This window comes from Molossus molossus, unplaced genomic scaffold, assembly GCF_014108415.1.
Source record: "Molossus molossus isolate mMolMol1 unplaced genomic scaffold, mMolMol1.p scaffold_m16_p_14, whole genome shotgun sequence".
Classification (NCBI taxonomy): Eukaryota; Metazoa; Chordata; class Mammalia; order Chiroptera; family Molossidae; genus Molossus; species Molossus molossus.
This window is the reverse complement of record NW_023425349.1, coordinates 47,088,963-47,105,058: the sequence shown is the minus strand read 5'-3', so window position 1 is coordinate 47,105,058 and position 16,096 is coordinate 47,088,963. Positions and strand designations below refer to the sequence as shown.

The following is a 16,096-nucleotide window of genomic DNA, read 5'->3' as shown; positions in this document are numbered from 1 at the left end:
TCTCATGCTGGCTGTAGTATAGTTTTTATTACTGAGATAGACTCAGAGATCAAGACAGCAAATGATTTCGGTGATATAATGTTAAATCACTATGCCATACACCTGAAACTAATATAATAGTGTATGTCAACTATATTTTAATTTTAAAAAGATAGGAAAAGATTTTAAACATGAATTTTGGAGCTAGAAACATTCATAAATTAAATACATAAATTGAAGTACAAATCCTATTTGATCAATACAATCTTCTGCATTGACCATAACTCTGTCACTCACCCGGTGCAGAACAAAAATAGTGCAAATTTTACTAAAATCATGAGAAACCTAAAGACCATTTCTTCCTAGGGCTGAACAGATTTCCCTTTAAAATTATAATTTTCTAATGTTTTGGGTAATTTTTATCCATGGGTACAACACATAAGAAGCAAAAACTTACATTAGGTAGCAGGTAGAAGCCAATCTGGTGTTATATGTTATCATATTCTAACATCTGTATATCAAGAGGATGTTTTCCACCTATTACATTAGTAGTTACTATTTTTAAAAAATAATAATAGTGCCAGAAAGAATATAATGAGACAGACATGCTCAAAACATGCTCAATGTTTCTAAAAACTTTTAAAATAATGATACCCTTTTTCTTAGCTATTCCTTTTTATAATAGGAAAAATAATTTTAGAAACAACTTAAATATCTATGTATGATGAAATTGAATAAATTAAGGCAAACCACATGAGGAAGTATTACATATCTACTAAAAGTAATGTTTCTATGAGAATACTTTTTAAAAAACTGTTTTATTTTATAATTTAATTTTGCATAGGGAGTATTTGAATAACATAATATTTATTGGTTCAAAGGGTATTTAATTAAATGTTTCCTGCTTACCTCTAATCATCACCCCAGAGACAAACAATATTCCAGTCTCTTGTTTATCATGTCAGGGATATTTTATGCATATACAAGTTCTAACATGTGTGAATAAAATATTTATTTTTTTAAGGGTGCTCATTTTAAATTTGTAGCTTTAGAAGACATTACTGCTCAATCCTAAATATCTCATTTCTTACTATAAAGCTTCCTACGAGGTTTCCAAAATAGTCATTGTAAAAGAAGAACTTATATCATGTAACTATGCCAGAAATCCTATTTGCCCACTTGTCTAGAGAAACTTCTAGATTAAGAGCAAAATAAATAGGAGTTGTACCCATGGGGGCACTTTCCCTCCAAACTCTTATTAACCTATTGTAATTGGGTGAGTGAATGGGGGTGAATTCGTTTCCCTCTTTCTAAGCCTAGACTGCAGTTATTAGACTATATTTCTAATATAAATGTGCAGAACAAGCCAAGTAACCCATTCCTGAGTCTTGTCACAAGCTACAATGAGAAGGGAAACCCACATGCTCACCTTAAAACAAGACCAGACTTTGAACTTAGCTTAGCTCATGGTCAGCATGGTCAGCAGAAATGTATGCTATTCACCCCAGCACCAAATACTCCTGCTCTCCATCATGCTGAGGCCAGGTGTCATCACCATGGTGCTTCTAACCCCCCACCTGGCCATCAGGGTGCTTAGAGGAAACCACCCTCAGTGTGCCTAGAGAAAACTTCGCAAGCCCTGAAGAGCAGCCCTCACCTGCTGTTTCCCAGGCAGAATAGAATATCTTCCATATGGAATTTGTTTGTTTGTTAATCCTTACCCAGCAATATTTTTTCCATTGATTCTTAGAGAGACTGGAAGGGAAGGAGAAAGGAGGAGAGAAAGAGAGAGAGAGATTAATCTAAGACAGACATATCGATTGGTTGCCTCCCACATGCTACCGGGGCTGGGGATTGAACCTGAAAGCCAGGTACGTGTCCTTGACTAGGGATCGAACCTGAGACCCTTTGGTGTGCCAGCTGATGCTCCAACCACAGAGCCACATGGCATTTTTGTGAGCCAGGGCCCACATGGCATTTTTGCTAAGACCTTGTGCTTTTTCCTCAGATGAAAGTCATAAGATATAAAATTTGTTACATAAGGTATTTATTGAATTTCTGGATCTGATACATAAGCACTCAATAATGTTTCAGAGATGCCTAAGTGAACGAATTCAGTATTGTTGATTCAAAGAATTTTTTTTTTTTTTTTGCACGTGCCCCTAGCGGGAACCGAACCCAGGACTCTCTGGTCCGCAGGCCGATGCTCCAACCTCTGAGCCAAATTGGCCAGGGCTCAAAGAATATTTTTTGAAGATACATGCACGATACCTTGTGGCACTGTATATTATATTAAACAAAAACAGCTCAGGTGGAAGTCCTGGTGGCGAGAAAAGGACTGTGGAGTTGCCCTTGAGAAAGGTTCGATGCAGCCTTTGGTCCTAATGCGCTAATGATGACAGGGTACACAACATAACAAGTGGTGTTCTACCCTTTGTGGCCAACCTTACTAACAGAATGCTGTGTCCCTAAGCCGCTTTGTCTGAACTGAGCCACACACACAGAGTGGAGGAAAACAATTAATGATCCTTGAATCACATAGCACCTTTTTTTCCTGAAGTACTGAGTGTTTAGTCAGCAATTCCTGTCCCCATATCTGGCTATTTAATACCTTTTCTTCTGTTTTGTCAAGAAATTCTTCACTATGTAAATTGACTTCATTTATAACTGGTAAACATTTTCTAATTTTAAAATGTGCCTGGAAATGTACATAAAATGTGCTATATCAAGTACTATTATTTATAACTATAATAGCAGTTATAATTTGTATAAGAATAATAATGTTGCCCTGGCCAGTTTGGCTCAGAGGTTAGAGCATTGGCTGGCAGACCAGTGAGTCGTGTGTTCGATTCTGGTCAAGGAAAATTACCTCGGTGTGGTTCGTCCCCAGCCTTGGTCGGGGTCATGTGAGAGGCAACCAGATGTGTCTCTCTCACACTGATGTTTCGCTCTCTCTCTCTTTCTCTCTCCCTCCCTCTTACTCCATCTGAAGACAAATAAAAATATATATATATCCTCAGGTGAGGATTTAAAAAGAATAATAATGTTTATAATGTTCTCTTAGAGTAACAGGCAACTGTCAGCTGGATAACCAGTGAGTGTAAATAGGCACTGGACCATGGATGCTAGCGTGTATTGAAGAATTTATTGCTGAATTAATCAGCATGTTTAGTTTTCCTTGTCATGGAATTTTAGGGAGTAAGAACAAGCCTGGGAGGTGAGGTTCCCCTGGAGGTAGAAATACACATGGTAAGGAGGACGGCTTTTCTTCACATGTGATAATGCCAACTCATAAGAGTTTCAGGGATTCGACCCCAAAACATAATGCGTTCCCAGTGGTGAGTCTCGGAGGAGTCTCAGCCTCCAGCGATGAGGAAAGTGCAGGTACCCAACACACCTGAGTTGGGGCTCTTCTCTGGAATAGTGACAGCTTTGCTATGGGCTGGGTAATTGTTTTTTGTTTTTTTTTCATTCTTTCTTTTTTTAATCCTTACCCAAGGATGTTTTTCCATTTATCATTAGATAGAGTGGGAGGGAGGGAGAGAGAGACACAGAGAGAGCAATATCGATACAATAGAGACACATCAACTGGTTGCCTCCTGCATGACCCAACCAGGGCCAGGGATAAGCCACAACCAAAGTACGTGCCCTTGATCAGAATCGAACCCCTGACTCATTGGTCCGCAGGCCGACGCTCTAACCAATGAGCCAAACCAGTCAGGGCAAGTAGGCAGTTTTCTTGCTTAATAATGACCATCATATGCTGACAACTTTCTATGTTCCAAGCATGGGCCAGTTACTTCACACAGGATTTTGTTTCATTCTTTCCACAACCCTGTGATAGAAGAATCATCACACCAGTTTGGTAGATGGGGAAACAGGTGCAGCGAGGTTGATCATCTTGACTACGGACGCATCTCTTGAGTAGACTCGAACATAAGCACAGGTCCAAAGCCCATGCTGCAAACCAGTGTTTCTCAACATGGAATCCTCAGTTCACTGGGAGAGCCGTGAATTCCTGCAGGCCAGCCTCTAATGAGATATTACAAGCCCTTGTTTTTCAGTTCTTTCTCTAGGAAAATAACAATTCTATGGAGTTTTATTTTCACATAAGACTGAGGACAAATTCAGTAGTAATTCACTTAGTAGACTGCAAGGTGTTAGTAAAATATTGATATTCAGAAACTAAAATGAACATGTTATTAAATAGTTTACAGATGTCTCTAAGTCATTATTCTGTGAAGAATTCAGACTCTCCTATTGTAACGTTGCCACTTTACATACGTAAATGCAGAGATAGCTGAAAACCCACTGGAAAGTGGGCATGGGTGGAGTAGGAGCACAGGAAGGTCTTTGCTTTGCTGAAGTGTGTGCTGTAATTTTAAAAGGTTGAGTACCACTATCCTAACCACTACACCAAATTGGGAAGGGAAAGAAGCCTGCCTTAGTCCATTTGGGCTGCTATTCCATAGATGTGGAAGCTTATAAGCAGCAAAAATTTATTTCTCCCAGTTCTGGAGACTGGAAGTCCCAGATCAAGGTGCCAGCAGGGTCGGGTTCCGGTGAGGCCACACTTCTGTGCTGCAGATTGCCAACTACTTACTGCGTTCCAAAATGCAGAAAGGGAGAGCTAGCTAGTTCTCTGGCCTCCCCTTGTAAGGACACTAATCCCATTCACAAGGGCTCCATCCTCATGACCTAAAAACCCCACCTCCTAATACTATCACATTGGAGATTAGGATTTTAACATATCAGTTTGGGGGAGACAAACATTCAGTTCATTCCAAAGAGTTTATTTCATTTCCGTGGTAACAATACCGAGCATGCAATGGGAGCATAAGCTCCAACTGTTCTTTTTTTTCTCGTATGCCTACAATTTACATAGGATTCAATCCTTTCAAAAAATGCCCCATTGTTATTTTCTGAACTAATGATCTAGACTCTCAGATAAGACAGGACACCTCCAATGCTGATGACTAGCTCTGCCTTACTTCTCACATGGATTCATTTCTTTGAGTAAATATTATTTGAATCCTTTCCTGTTTTGAGGTATCCTAATGATTGTGTCTTTTTCATACCCTAAGCAATACAAACTTAGCGAGGCCATTTAGTCTCTCTTCAGAAAATCAGAATAAACACTTTCCTGAAACACACCTAAGGCGGCTGCTCCTCCAATGCATCACCTATCAGCTGCCTTTGGCAACAACAGATAACTTGTAGATTCCAAGCACCAACTGCCCTTGGGCCCATTAGTTGCAAGGGCATGGGCAAATCGGGTCATTCACTCTCTGAGTGTGTCTGTCAGAGTCGAAAATACATATTGTCCTTTATTTATTGAAATGTTCTTGCAGCATTCATGCTTGACTCATCTGAAAATTTTCAATATGTATTCCTCCAGATCATCCAATTATTATTTGTTAGTAAGTGTGGTGGTATTAAATAGCAATTATTTCTACTTGGAGATGTTATCTCAGCCCAAGAAGGAGGGGTCTAAATAGGGTAGGGAAAGTAGTCTTTTAAGTCTTTGATATGACATTTGTCACTGAAAACCCCCCAGGCTTTGTTGACCTCCAAAGCAGCAATATTTTGACAATGCTTTTTAAGCGGTTTGAAAATAACTTGAATGTACCACTTAACAGTGCTTAAGACAGCGACTTGAACACCTAATCAGTATGAAGAAGAAAAAAACAAAATACAAATGAAATGGAAGGGCAGATGCTACTCCATTCACTAAATTGTACCTGCACTCAGCATGTTAGCCTTTGTTCTGACAAGGTAGGGTGAGCCTGCAAGTTCTATGCAGGAAGCGAAGGGAGAGATCATCATAAACATGCATTTCTCCTCGCTCCTCCTTTCTTTCTTCAGGGAAGCTGAAGTTTAAATCTTTCCTTCAGCCCTAAAGTAACAGACCACATGAAGTATGGCAAAGGCAGTAATGATAATAAGTAAAAATAGTAATGATAAAAATGCCAGTGTCATGTTTAAAAGGTAGAAAGAGGAGAAAAGGGACAGTTCTTTTCTTCCTCAGCCACAGATTTATGACAGGTGATCAGATTTCATGAGGATTCAAAGGATTGTAGACCGCCTTTAGAACCAAAAGCTCACAGTACCCTGGGTTGGTAAGTCACCCCCAAGAGAAACGTGCTGTGGATTTTTAACCCCAGCAACAGTGGCCTGCTCTAGTTTCCACAGTACGGCAACCTGTCCACCACGACAATCACCAAATTGCCCCAGCGAGGAAATAGCCCAGTGCCTGTCAGGTCCTTAGAAATAGAGAGGGAAATGCTTGCGTAATATGCATTTTGTTCTTGTTTGCAGGGATCATCTAGCCCTGCTGAAATCACAGGGACTGGAAACATAGGCTTTCAGGACTTCTTCCACTAGACCAGCGGTTCTCAACCTGTGGGTCGCGACCCCTTTGGGGATTGAACGACCCTTTCATAGGGGTTGCCTAAGACCATCGGAAAACACATATTTCCAATGGCAACTCATAACAGTAGCAAAATTACAGTCATGAAGTAACAACAAAAATAAGTTTACACCACAACATGAGGAACTGTATTAAAGGGTAGCGGCATTAGGAAGGTTGAGAACCACTGCACTAGACGAAACAAATAAAATTTAACAGTTAGTAAAAAGGCTGTCTCTCACTTTTGTGAACAAGACTATACTATCATTTTTATGTCTATAATATCTTACCCTAGCTGGTTTTGCTCAGTGGTTAGAACATTGGCCCGGGACCAGAGAGTCCTGGGTTTGGTTCCCACTAAAGGCACATACCTCGGTTGCAGTTGTCCCTGCCCTGGTTGGGGTCGTGTGGGTGGCAACCACTCAATGTGTCTCTCTCACACTGATGTTTCTCTCACTCTCTTCCTCCCTCTCTCCCTCTGTTCTATCTGAATATAAATGCAAAAATGTCCTCAGGCAAGGATAAAAAATAAAAAAAAACAAGTCTATAATATCTTCTATCTAATTTAGAGTATGGACTTCAATGCCAAAACAGACATGATCAAAGCCATTGTTCTCAGACTTCAGCAGTCATGAGATAGCTGGATGGCTTCTTAAAACACAGATGGCTATAATGTTCACTCATAGTGTTTCTGGACCACACTGCAGTAAATCCGAGCTGGGCCAGAGAATTCACATATCTAGATGGAGCAGGTGGTGATACTAGTGTTGATTTGCGGACCACATACTGAGATGACCACCGTAGGTTCCATTCCTTAGCCCTCATGTGCCTCAGTTTCTTCACCAGTTACTTGAAAGTACAAACACCTTCCTCCAAGAGTTGTCATGAGAAGCACATGAGGTAATGCGTTAAAGCTTTTAGCACAGAGCCTGGCACATACTAAGTTCTCAGTCCATGCTAACTGTTATAACCGTTTAATTCTGTGGACTCTGCAGGATTCTGCAAATGAAAACAGTAATTGGCTTCATATATTTGCCTTTGATTGCTTCTTGGGATTTTCTGCTTTTAACTTTAAATCAAACTAAACTCCTGTTTTCACTTTTGAGTTAGAAATGAGGGATTTTGTTCTTCAAGGACGCTAAATCTACATTTAGTTTGGCAACATGTGATTTGTTTATATGGCTTTACATTCTCCATTTGTTTCTTATTCTGTTCAGTAAAATATTCACAATTTTGGTTGGCAGTAAGATGCTGTAAGATGTCCCAGGATGAGTGAGGGAAAAAAAACTATGCACAGTTCTACATAGTAAGATACTTCAGGGACAGATTTCTTTCTACTAATGCAAACGTGGACCGCACAGAGATGATGCGCGCATTCTTGGACTTTCCACACTTTTAAGTAAATTTACTGTATCTAGTTGTTAAGTTGTCTCTTGGTGAATATGTTCCTTAGAAGATACAAGATGAGAAGCTCAACTCTTTTACTGAGTTTGTTTTACTAATGACTTTACCTGTATTCATTCTGACAGAATTGCCTAGTTCTCATGTAAAATCGGATATGTTGTCGGTGCCTTTATACAAAAAAATAAATTTAATCAATATAAATCACAGAACCTAGAGATCTAAGGTTTAACAATATCACTGATGCTTATAAAAGGAAGGCGTTATTCTTTTTATTTGATTGCCACAAAGGAAGGAGACCAGACTCTTGAGAAGTAGAAATGGTTCTGCTGGAAAATTCTGAGCTAGCATGGATGAAGCCCATGTAACAGTGTTTAATCAGATAGGTCCTGGGTGCAGCAACATATAGTCACATGTCCTGGATGAAAATAATCAAGTTCATCCTGTGATGTCACACACTTAGCACCCTGTGACGTTGCACATGCAAAATCACTGTTGTCTCCCATGGTACTGGACAATAGTGGTCTTATTATACAGCTTTATGAAGGACCTTATCTGAAGCCAACTTCCAAGTCAAAATACACTGGCAAACATTTTTACGGTACTGATCTCTTTTGCATATTTTTAATAGCGGTGTCTCCTCCATTCAGGAGAGTGACTTTTAGAATGGAAGGAGGTACAACAAACGTCAATAAAGCAGAGATGAGGTTCACCACCAAATAGAGGGTAATGGGGGTGAAGTTTGAACCTTTAAGTAAGCAAAAGCGTCCAGATGAATGATATATTGGAGATTACAGATTCTTTCTTCCTTGATGGTAATCTTTGAGATTCTTAGCAAACTGAAGAACTTCCAGAAGATTAGAAATAACTTAAAGGTCCCACATTCCAAAGCAGACAGTGCAAAATGAATTTTATATAGATAAGTTTTTCTATTATATGTATGTACACATATAAGTTTACATACATACACATATGCACTCTAGACAATAGCAAGACCTTAGAACACATTGGAGACTAGAGTCATAGGATTGGGGAGGTAAAGCAGTAAGTATCCCTGGCGGTCATTTTGGGCACAACAGAAATTAAGTAATGACACACTAATCCCAAGCACTTTTTGATAGTGTTTATTAAACTGATAAGACCAGTGGAACAACAGAGACATAGTATTTTTATTTCAGCAAGGCTGTGGGCATACTATAGACATGTGGGCTGGAGGAAACCGTAACTGATTGATCAGCACGAGAATGCAATAATGAGATCAGTTGTCTTGCAAAGTGCTAAATGAGAAGCAAAGAAATCCCTTACCTTTCCTGCACAGGAGGCTTACGTACAAATAGTAGCAGTCTTATTATCTACAGGCTTACGAAGGACCTTAAGGGAAGGTACCTAACTCAGTTACTAGACTATTGTATACACTCGAAAACATGTATTTCCTGAACGAGCAAGGATCAAATTCAACAAGTGATTGAGTTTCAGCCATTTCTTAATGTTCAAGTCTTAACTCTTAAATAACTTGTATTTCTGCATAACTAAACACTACTGAGTTAAACCATGTTTGCTTAATATAAAAAATATTAAAGATTCCTTCCATTTAAATTTTGGGTTGTACTACTAATGTCAACCAATAAGAATATCACTGATGTCTTTGTTTTCCATTTTATTGTCTATATAACTCCCTTATAGAAGCACTGTTGGGAAATATGCTTGGAAATAGAAATGGTTTTTATAATATGGGTTTGAACTAAAGTTAAAATGTTTGCAAGCTTAGTCACTGTAATAATTTAGCTATTGATTAAGGCAATCATCACAAGTAAGCTGCTAAAGTTTCTTAAATGGTTTGTACAAGATAAGTGTTCTCTAGGGTATATTTGGAAACAGTTTTATTTGTCACAAATAGTGGATAGAAGCCAAATATGTTTACAATTTTGCTGTGAAACAATAGCATAAATGATGCATTTACAAAACCACCAAGAGATGAACCCATTCCTTTAGCCTTCTGGAGAATATATAATTTTGACATTAAAATATTTAATGTTACTAAGCACCCTTCAGAAACCTATTTTTTCTAATGCAATTCTGACAGAATAAAATGTTATTGTGCTAGAGTAACCCTTTCACTGCTTACTTGTCAGTTTAGATAAAATTATGCCCAACTCTATATCCATGAAGACAGGGACTGCACCCACCCTTGTTTCATACTTGCTCTCACTGACTTTGACTTTAAGGGAATTAAATCTTTATTGAGTGCCTTCTCTATGCCAGGATACTGGCTTATAAGCTTTCACATGTATTATCTAATATAATTTTATAACAAATACATAAAATAGTAATTATTTTTTATACTTTACAAAGGAAAAAAACAGCAGTTCTGAAAGGTTGTCACTTCCTAAAAGTGCGTAGCCAGAAAAGGGTGGAAACAAAACCCCGTTCTGATTCTGACATGCCCTTGATCTTCTCCTACACCAGCTGTAGACCCTGAGATGTATATGGGTATTTAGACACTCTGATTTATTATTCAGATAAGAAATTGATGAATGGATACACTACTTCTTTGTAATACTTTAAGAGGAGGTTTTTTTCCAGGGGGTAGAATCAATGTAAGACTATCTATCTATTTATCTATCTATCTATCTATCTATCTATCTATCTATCTATCTATCTACCTATCATCTATCTATCTATCTACCTTTCATCTATCTATCTATCTATCTATCTACCTATCTATCTATCTATCTTCTATCAAGGACAGCTGACATTTACTGAATATGTACTGTCTTAATCTGTACAAGCTGCTATAACAAAGTATCACAGGCTGGGTGGCTTGTAACAACAGAATTTATTTTTTATGGTTCTGGAGGCTGGAAGTCCAAGATCAGGTGCCAGGATGGCCGGGCTCTGGGGAGAGCCCTCTTCCAGGTTAACAAGCTCACTGTATCCTCACTTGGTGAAAAGAGATCGAGAGAGCTCTCCAGGCCCTTCTATAAGGGCAGGATTCTGTTCCTGAGAGCTCCTCTCTCATGACCTAATCACCTCCCCAAAGCCGTCTCTTGATACCATCACACTGGGAGTTAAGATCTCAGCATCTCAACATATAAATTTGGAGGGACGTAAACATTCAGTCCACACATTTACCATGCTACAGATACGGATCGCAGTGCTTTATTTGCATTTTTCTTCTAATTTTCAAATGGCATCACAGAACTCCGTGACATGGGTAGGATTGTTATCTCCATTTCACAGGAATAAAAACGGAGGCACAGAGAGATTAAATACCTTGTTCTAGTCCTACTGTTAAATAGTAAAGCCTGAATTTGTATCCCGGCGCTGAACTCTAGAGAAACTAGAGTTGTCAACTGGAGGCGATTTTGTCCCCCAGGGCATATTCGGTAATATTTAGAAACCTTTTTGGTTTTCACAACTGGGGGTAGGGGGATTGATATGACATCTAGTGGACAGAGGCCAAGGATGTTTACAACGCAAAACAGCTTCCTAGGGGGGAAAAAAAAATTATCTAGCCCCAAATATCAATAATGGCAAGGTTGGGAAACCCTGAACCTACATTTTAGCATTTCTCTGTACTTTTCTACCATTAAATTGGGGCAAAATCATGGTAATAATAAATATGCCATCTGACATTGTTCATAGTTATTTCTTACCTGCATTTAATCTCACACCTCTTTTTCATAGCAATATTGATTTTAATATATAACAAGTGTATTGGTTGGTACTTCAGAATTATTTTATGTTTTATAACATAGAAATCCCTGGTCTTCCAAAAATTCTCACTAAATTGGTCTACATATATCTCTTGGGAACCAGATATTTTAAAATCTCGCTTTATATTCTTCAACACTTCTATCAGGTAAGTAAGTATTCTTACGGCTATTTTACAAACGATGGAAGTGAGGCATCGAAAGGGTGAATAGTTTGTCCAGACCATACAACCAGTATGTGAGAGCTGCGCATCAACCCTGGTTCCTCCTGCTTGGAAAACCCATGCGTAAACCAGTGGCTGAGCAACATGAGCCTGCATCAGAATCACCTGCAGGGTGAAAATATAGGCTGCTGGACCTCCCCCACCCCAAGCCCCCCCACACACATCAGGTTCTGATTCAGGAGGCCTTGGGCAGGTCCCAGGGATTTGTACTCCTGAGAAGCTCCCAGGTGATGCTGCTGATCCAGCTGTTCTGGAGAACCCCACTTTGAGAACCACAGTGCTAAACAGGGACACTTTCCTGTAAAACCAAGCTATTGCTCTTGCATAATGCTTCTTTGTTTAAGAAGCTTCATCTCTCATTTACCCCCAAATCTTAGGAGATTTTTTTTTAAGAACTTTTTTTTTGTGTCACACTAGCTTAATGTATTGTGATACCAGGGACAATCTAAGTAACATGTTGGTGTGACAAGTGTTTAATAGCTAATTTCTTCTGCAAGGGGAAGGGGTCAAGGAAGAGCTGTCTGGGACAGAGATCAAGTCCCTCTTGCCTCTAATGATAATACCCCTAGCCAGAGAAAAAGAAATCCACCAAATGGACAGAGAAAAGACCTAAACCAATGGGACAATCATCCAAAGTGGCGATTAAATATCAAAGAGGATGAGAGAAAAGATAGTCAGTAAAGGGAAAACAGGAGATCTTTTTGTTTGTTTGTTTGTGGAGGTTTTTTGTTTTGTTTTGTTTTTTGTTAATTTTCACCCAAGGATATTTTTTTCCATTGATTTTTTTTAGAGAGAGCAGGAGGGAGGGGAAAAGAAAGAGAGAGAGAGAAACACCAATGTGAGAGACATTGATTGGTCGCCTCCCACATGCACCCAAACTGGTGCTGGGGATCCAGTCTGCAACCCAGGTACACGCCCTTGACTTGGACTTGAACCCACGACCGTTCAGTGTGTAGGCTGATGCTCTATCCACTGAACCACACAGGCCAGGGCAAGAGAAGTTTTTTGTTTCAACCTCCTTGTTCCTATACTAAAAATCGATTATGATTAAACAGAGAGTAAAAAGAGGCACAAGCTATTTTTCTAGCCTTCTCTCATCTCCACTAAGTAAAGGTAAGCAAATAAGCCTACATGCCCCAACAGGAGCTATCAAAGTGAATCACAGTGAAGGAAATGGTGGGAGTGGGTGGTGAGACTTATCTGCGGTCCCCAATGCTACAGTCAGTCAGCAGGTGTACCCTCACCCGCTGATCGGCTCCAGGCATTGCACTGACTATGCTAGACACTGGGAGACACACACAGGGAGGGTTTTATCCCTAAGGAGCTTAAGTCAAGGTGAAAGGTAAGCATATAAAGAGGATTAATGAGGAACACCAGGACCAAATGAGCGGTGGGGAGATAGGAGCGTAGGGTAATCACTGTGGATGGAGTGGTCGGGGGATGTTTTGCAGTGGTAGTATGAGTTGGACTGGGATTTCAAAATAGGTCAGATGTGGGTAGTTAGAGCACAGTGGAGTGAGGCCTTCAGGAGGGCTTAGGGGGGCAGAGGATTGAAAAAAGGTAGAGAAGTGAGGAATTGGGGGCAGAATTTGAAGGCAGATGGATGCCTTTGGGCCTGCATCATAGAATGAGTACCTGAAGACAGACTTGACCCAGGCTACGAAAAGCCAAGCCAAGGAGGAGATTAGGTTTATGTTGTAAAGCATAGAGGACCGAAATTTTTTGAGAAGGAAAGTGATGTGATAAAACTATAACTCTAGAGAAATCCCAACCATTTCTTCCTTATTTCCTGACCATACGCCCCTTATGCAGGCTGGGTCCCATCCCCATGCATCTGCTCCTATCTCCAACCCCATCCTCTGTTTCCAGGGGAACCACACGCTTTGGGCTTCAAGATGCCGTGAGTCTGTTTTGATATTCCTGGTACCCACTTCCTTTGGCCAGAGCAGGGGCTGGATATTTTTCAAGGCTTGGGAAGCATGAGGACATGTAACTTTCTAATCCTGAGATTTGACTTCCAGCACCCTAGGAATGGTACCTATAAATCTAATGCCACACAAGTTAGAATTCCATACAATTTAAATAGTTCACAGAGAAGAATTCTGTCTCATCATTTACATCTGGTATCCCCCAAATCTTCTTACTTTCTGACCAAAATGAGCTTTTAAATGACTTTTCCATTCTTCATTACCAAAAAGTCTCCTAAAAATATCAGTTCTAGTATTATACAGAAAACTGAGTATTACAATGGAAGAATTTAAATAGGATTGAGTTTATAGATTTTCAATACACATGGACTGTGACCTTCATAATATTTATTTCTCAGAGCCTAGTACAAGTAGTATTAATTATTAATTTATTGTACTGTCTGCATAAACATGATACCCAGAGTTAACAGCCAAATACATGTGTTGGAGATAAGCAAACATAGGCAGATTTATTTTCAAGTATATTTCCAATATGTGCTAAGGACTTTCCTATTTACTCCTCACATACCTCTAGTGGGCAGGTGTTACGATCTTATTTTAGAGATATACAACCTGAGGCACAGAAAATGTTAAGTAACTTATCTAAGAATTCAAAATCAGATGTTTCTTATTCAAAGTTCTTTCCTCAAGTTTTTTCCAAATGTATCTATCACAGCAAACACCTATGTATTTATTCCTGTAGATTTCCAGGCCCCTCCTCAGAAGATTCTGACTCAGTAGTTGGTGGGGGCAGGAATCTATGCATTTAACACATGTCTCTGGTGATTCTGAGAAACATTCTAGGGGTCTGCAGTCCTGGTTCCCATTAGAATTACTTTGGAAATGTTTAAAAACCCGATATCTTGGCCCCACAAACAAATCAATGGGAGATAAGAGAGAGATCTCTGGACATCATGATTATTTCAGTGGGCGTCCACTGGGCTCAGCTGTACCATGTGGACAGTAATACTTGATGAATTTACCCGCCTCCTCTAACAACCTCTACACCCCTCGTTTTTATTCCCATCATAAAGTAGTTCTATTGCCATGTGAGCCAGGAAAGCACAAAGATGTTTAAGAGAAGAGAGGAGCAGGAGGAAGGAGATCAAGAAACCATTTGTGACAAGGGATTAGTGAAAAGAAAATGAGAACTGTGGAAGGTGATGGAGAGGCGAGGGGTGAAGGGAAAGGTTTGCCCTTGAAGCAGTTTAGTAACTGTAAGTAGAAGCTAAATAAAGCAGATACTCATGTGAACATTGTGCTCCAGCACAAAGGTCATGCACTTTTCTGTGACAGTCAAAGCAATTTTTACATATTCATATATTTATGCTTCCTAGTGACAGGGGTTCAGGATCAGAAATTTCTGTTCAAGTGTCTTCATCATTCTTATTTTATAAGTGTGAGCGCTGAGGCATGCTGGGAGAATGAAGGCACTGTGACCTCAGGGTTGGGGCCAGGGGACCCACCCTGTGTGAAGTCCCAAACTCGTTCCCAGGCATTGTTGCCGCTGCAGCTGGAAGGGATGCACATTTTCTTAACTTTAAAATGCTCTTGTGCAGAGACAATTTGACCCAATATTTAGGAGGATAGAGCATGGTAATACTTTTTTTCACAATTTTTATTAATTTATTTTTGCTACAGATGTTTCTCCTTTTTCCCCCCTAGACACCCTCCTCCCCATCCTTTTATCAGTCCTTCATCCCTGGACCTCAATAGAGGAGCCAAAATAAATGGAGCAAACTGACGCTGAAGGAAATTTATGCTGCATGTTTATAACCACGGAGATGACTCTGTTACATGGCATATACCCATTCCAACAGGGTGACAATGTGAAAGAATTGAAGCGCAGAAATGATATGTGTCTGTACAGTTCTGGGTGGGAGGGAGGGATGAATTTAAACCGCTGATCGTGATTTCACAAATGCTGCATTCGTTCGTGAATAAGGAGCATCAAAAAGAAACACCAGTGTTCTCCCTCCACCCTCCTTGCCCGTGCAGCCCTCCGCCCTTACTTAATGAAATGGAACAGTTGATGCCTTTAACTCCTCTTTCATTTAATCTCATTAATGCAGTCTGTTGGGATTCTAGTTGTGGGGTAACGTAGGGGCAGTCGTCAGACCTCTAGTGAAAAGTGCAATATTTTTCAGTTAGACTTTTAATTGCGACGTCAAAATGTGTGAGAACGAGCTCAAATCTAAAGCTGACGCCACTGGTGAGTTTTACATTTTCTTCTCTCTTATGACACTTAGCTGTATGAACTGTTCTCTGGGCGAGACAGTGAGCATTTATAAGCTCTCAGCAAAATGAATGAATGGCTAGGTGTGGGAACAACCAACTGTTTTCTGACCTCAGAATGTATATAATAAAAAGTCATTCAGGCTTTATTTTATACTGTAGAACATA

General features: G+C 39.7%; 1 protein-coding gene across 2 annotated transcripts in view; it reads left to right on the top strand.

Moving 5' to 3' along the window:
* RORB (RAR related orphan receptor B) overlaps positions 1-16,096 on the top strand; it is a 192,416-nt gene that overhangs the window by 104,602 nt on the left and 71,718 nt on the right. The window contains exon 1 of one of the 2 annotated variants that reach the window (XM_036261144.1): positions 15,784-15,905. The exons of the other annotated variant lie outside the window; for it this stretch is intronic. Coding sequence (XP_036117037.1) covers positions 15,866-15,905 — 40 coding nt within the window. The 5' untranslated portion in view covers positions 15,784-15,865. Of the gene's footprint in view, positions 1-15,783; positions 15,906-16,096 lie in introns of those variants that run through there. 2 annotated transcript variants of the gene reach the window in all.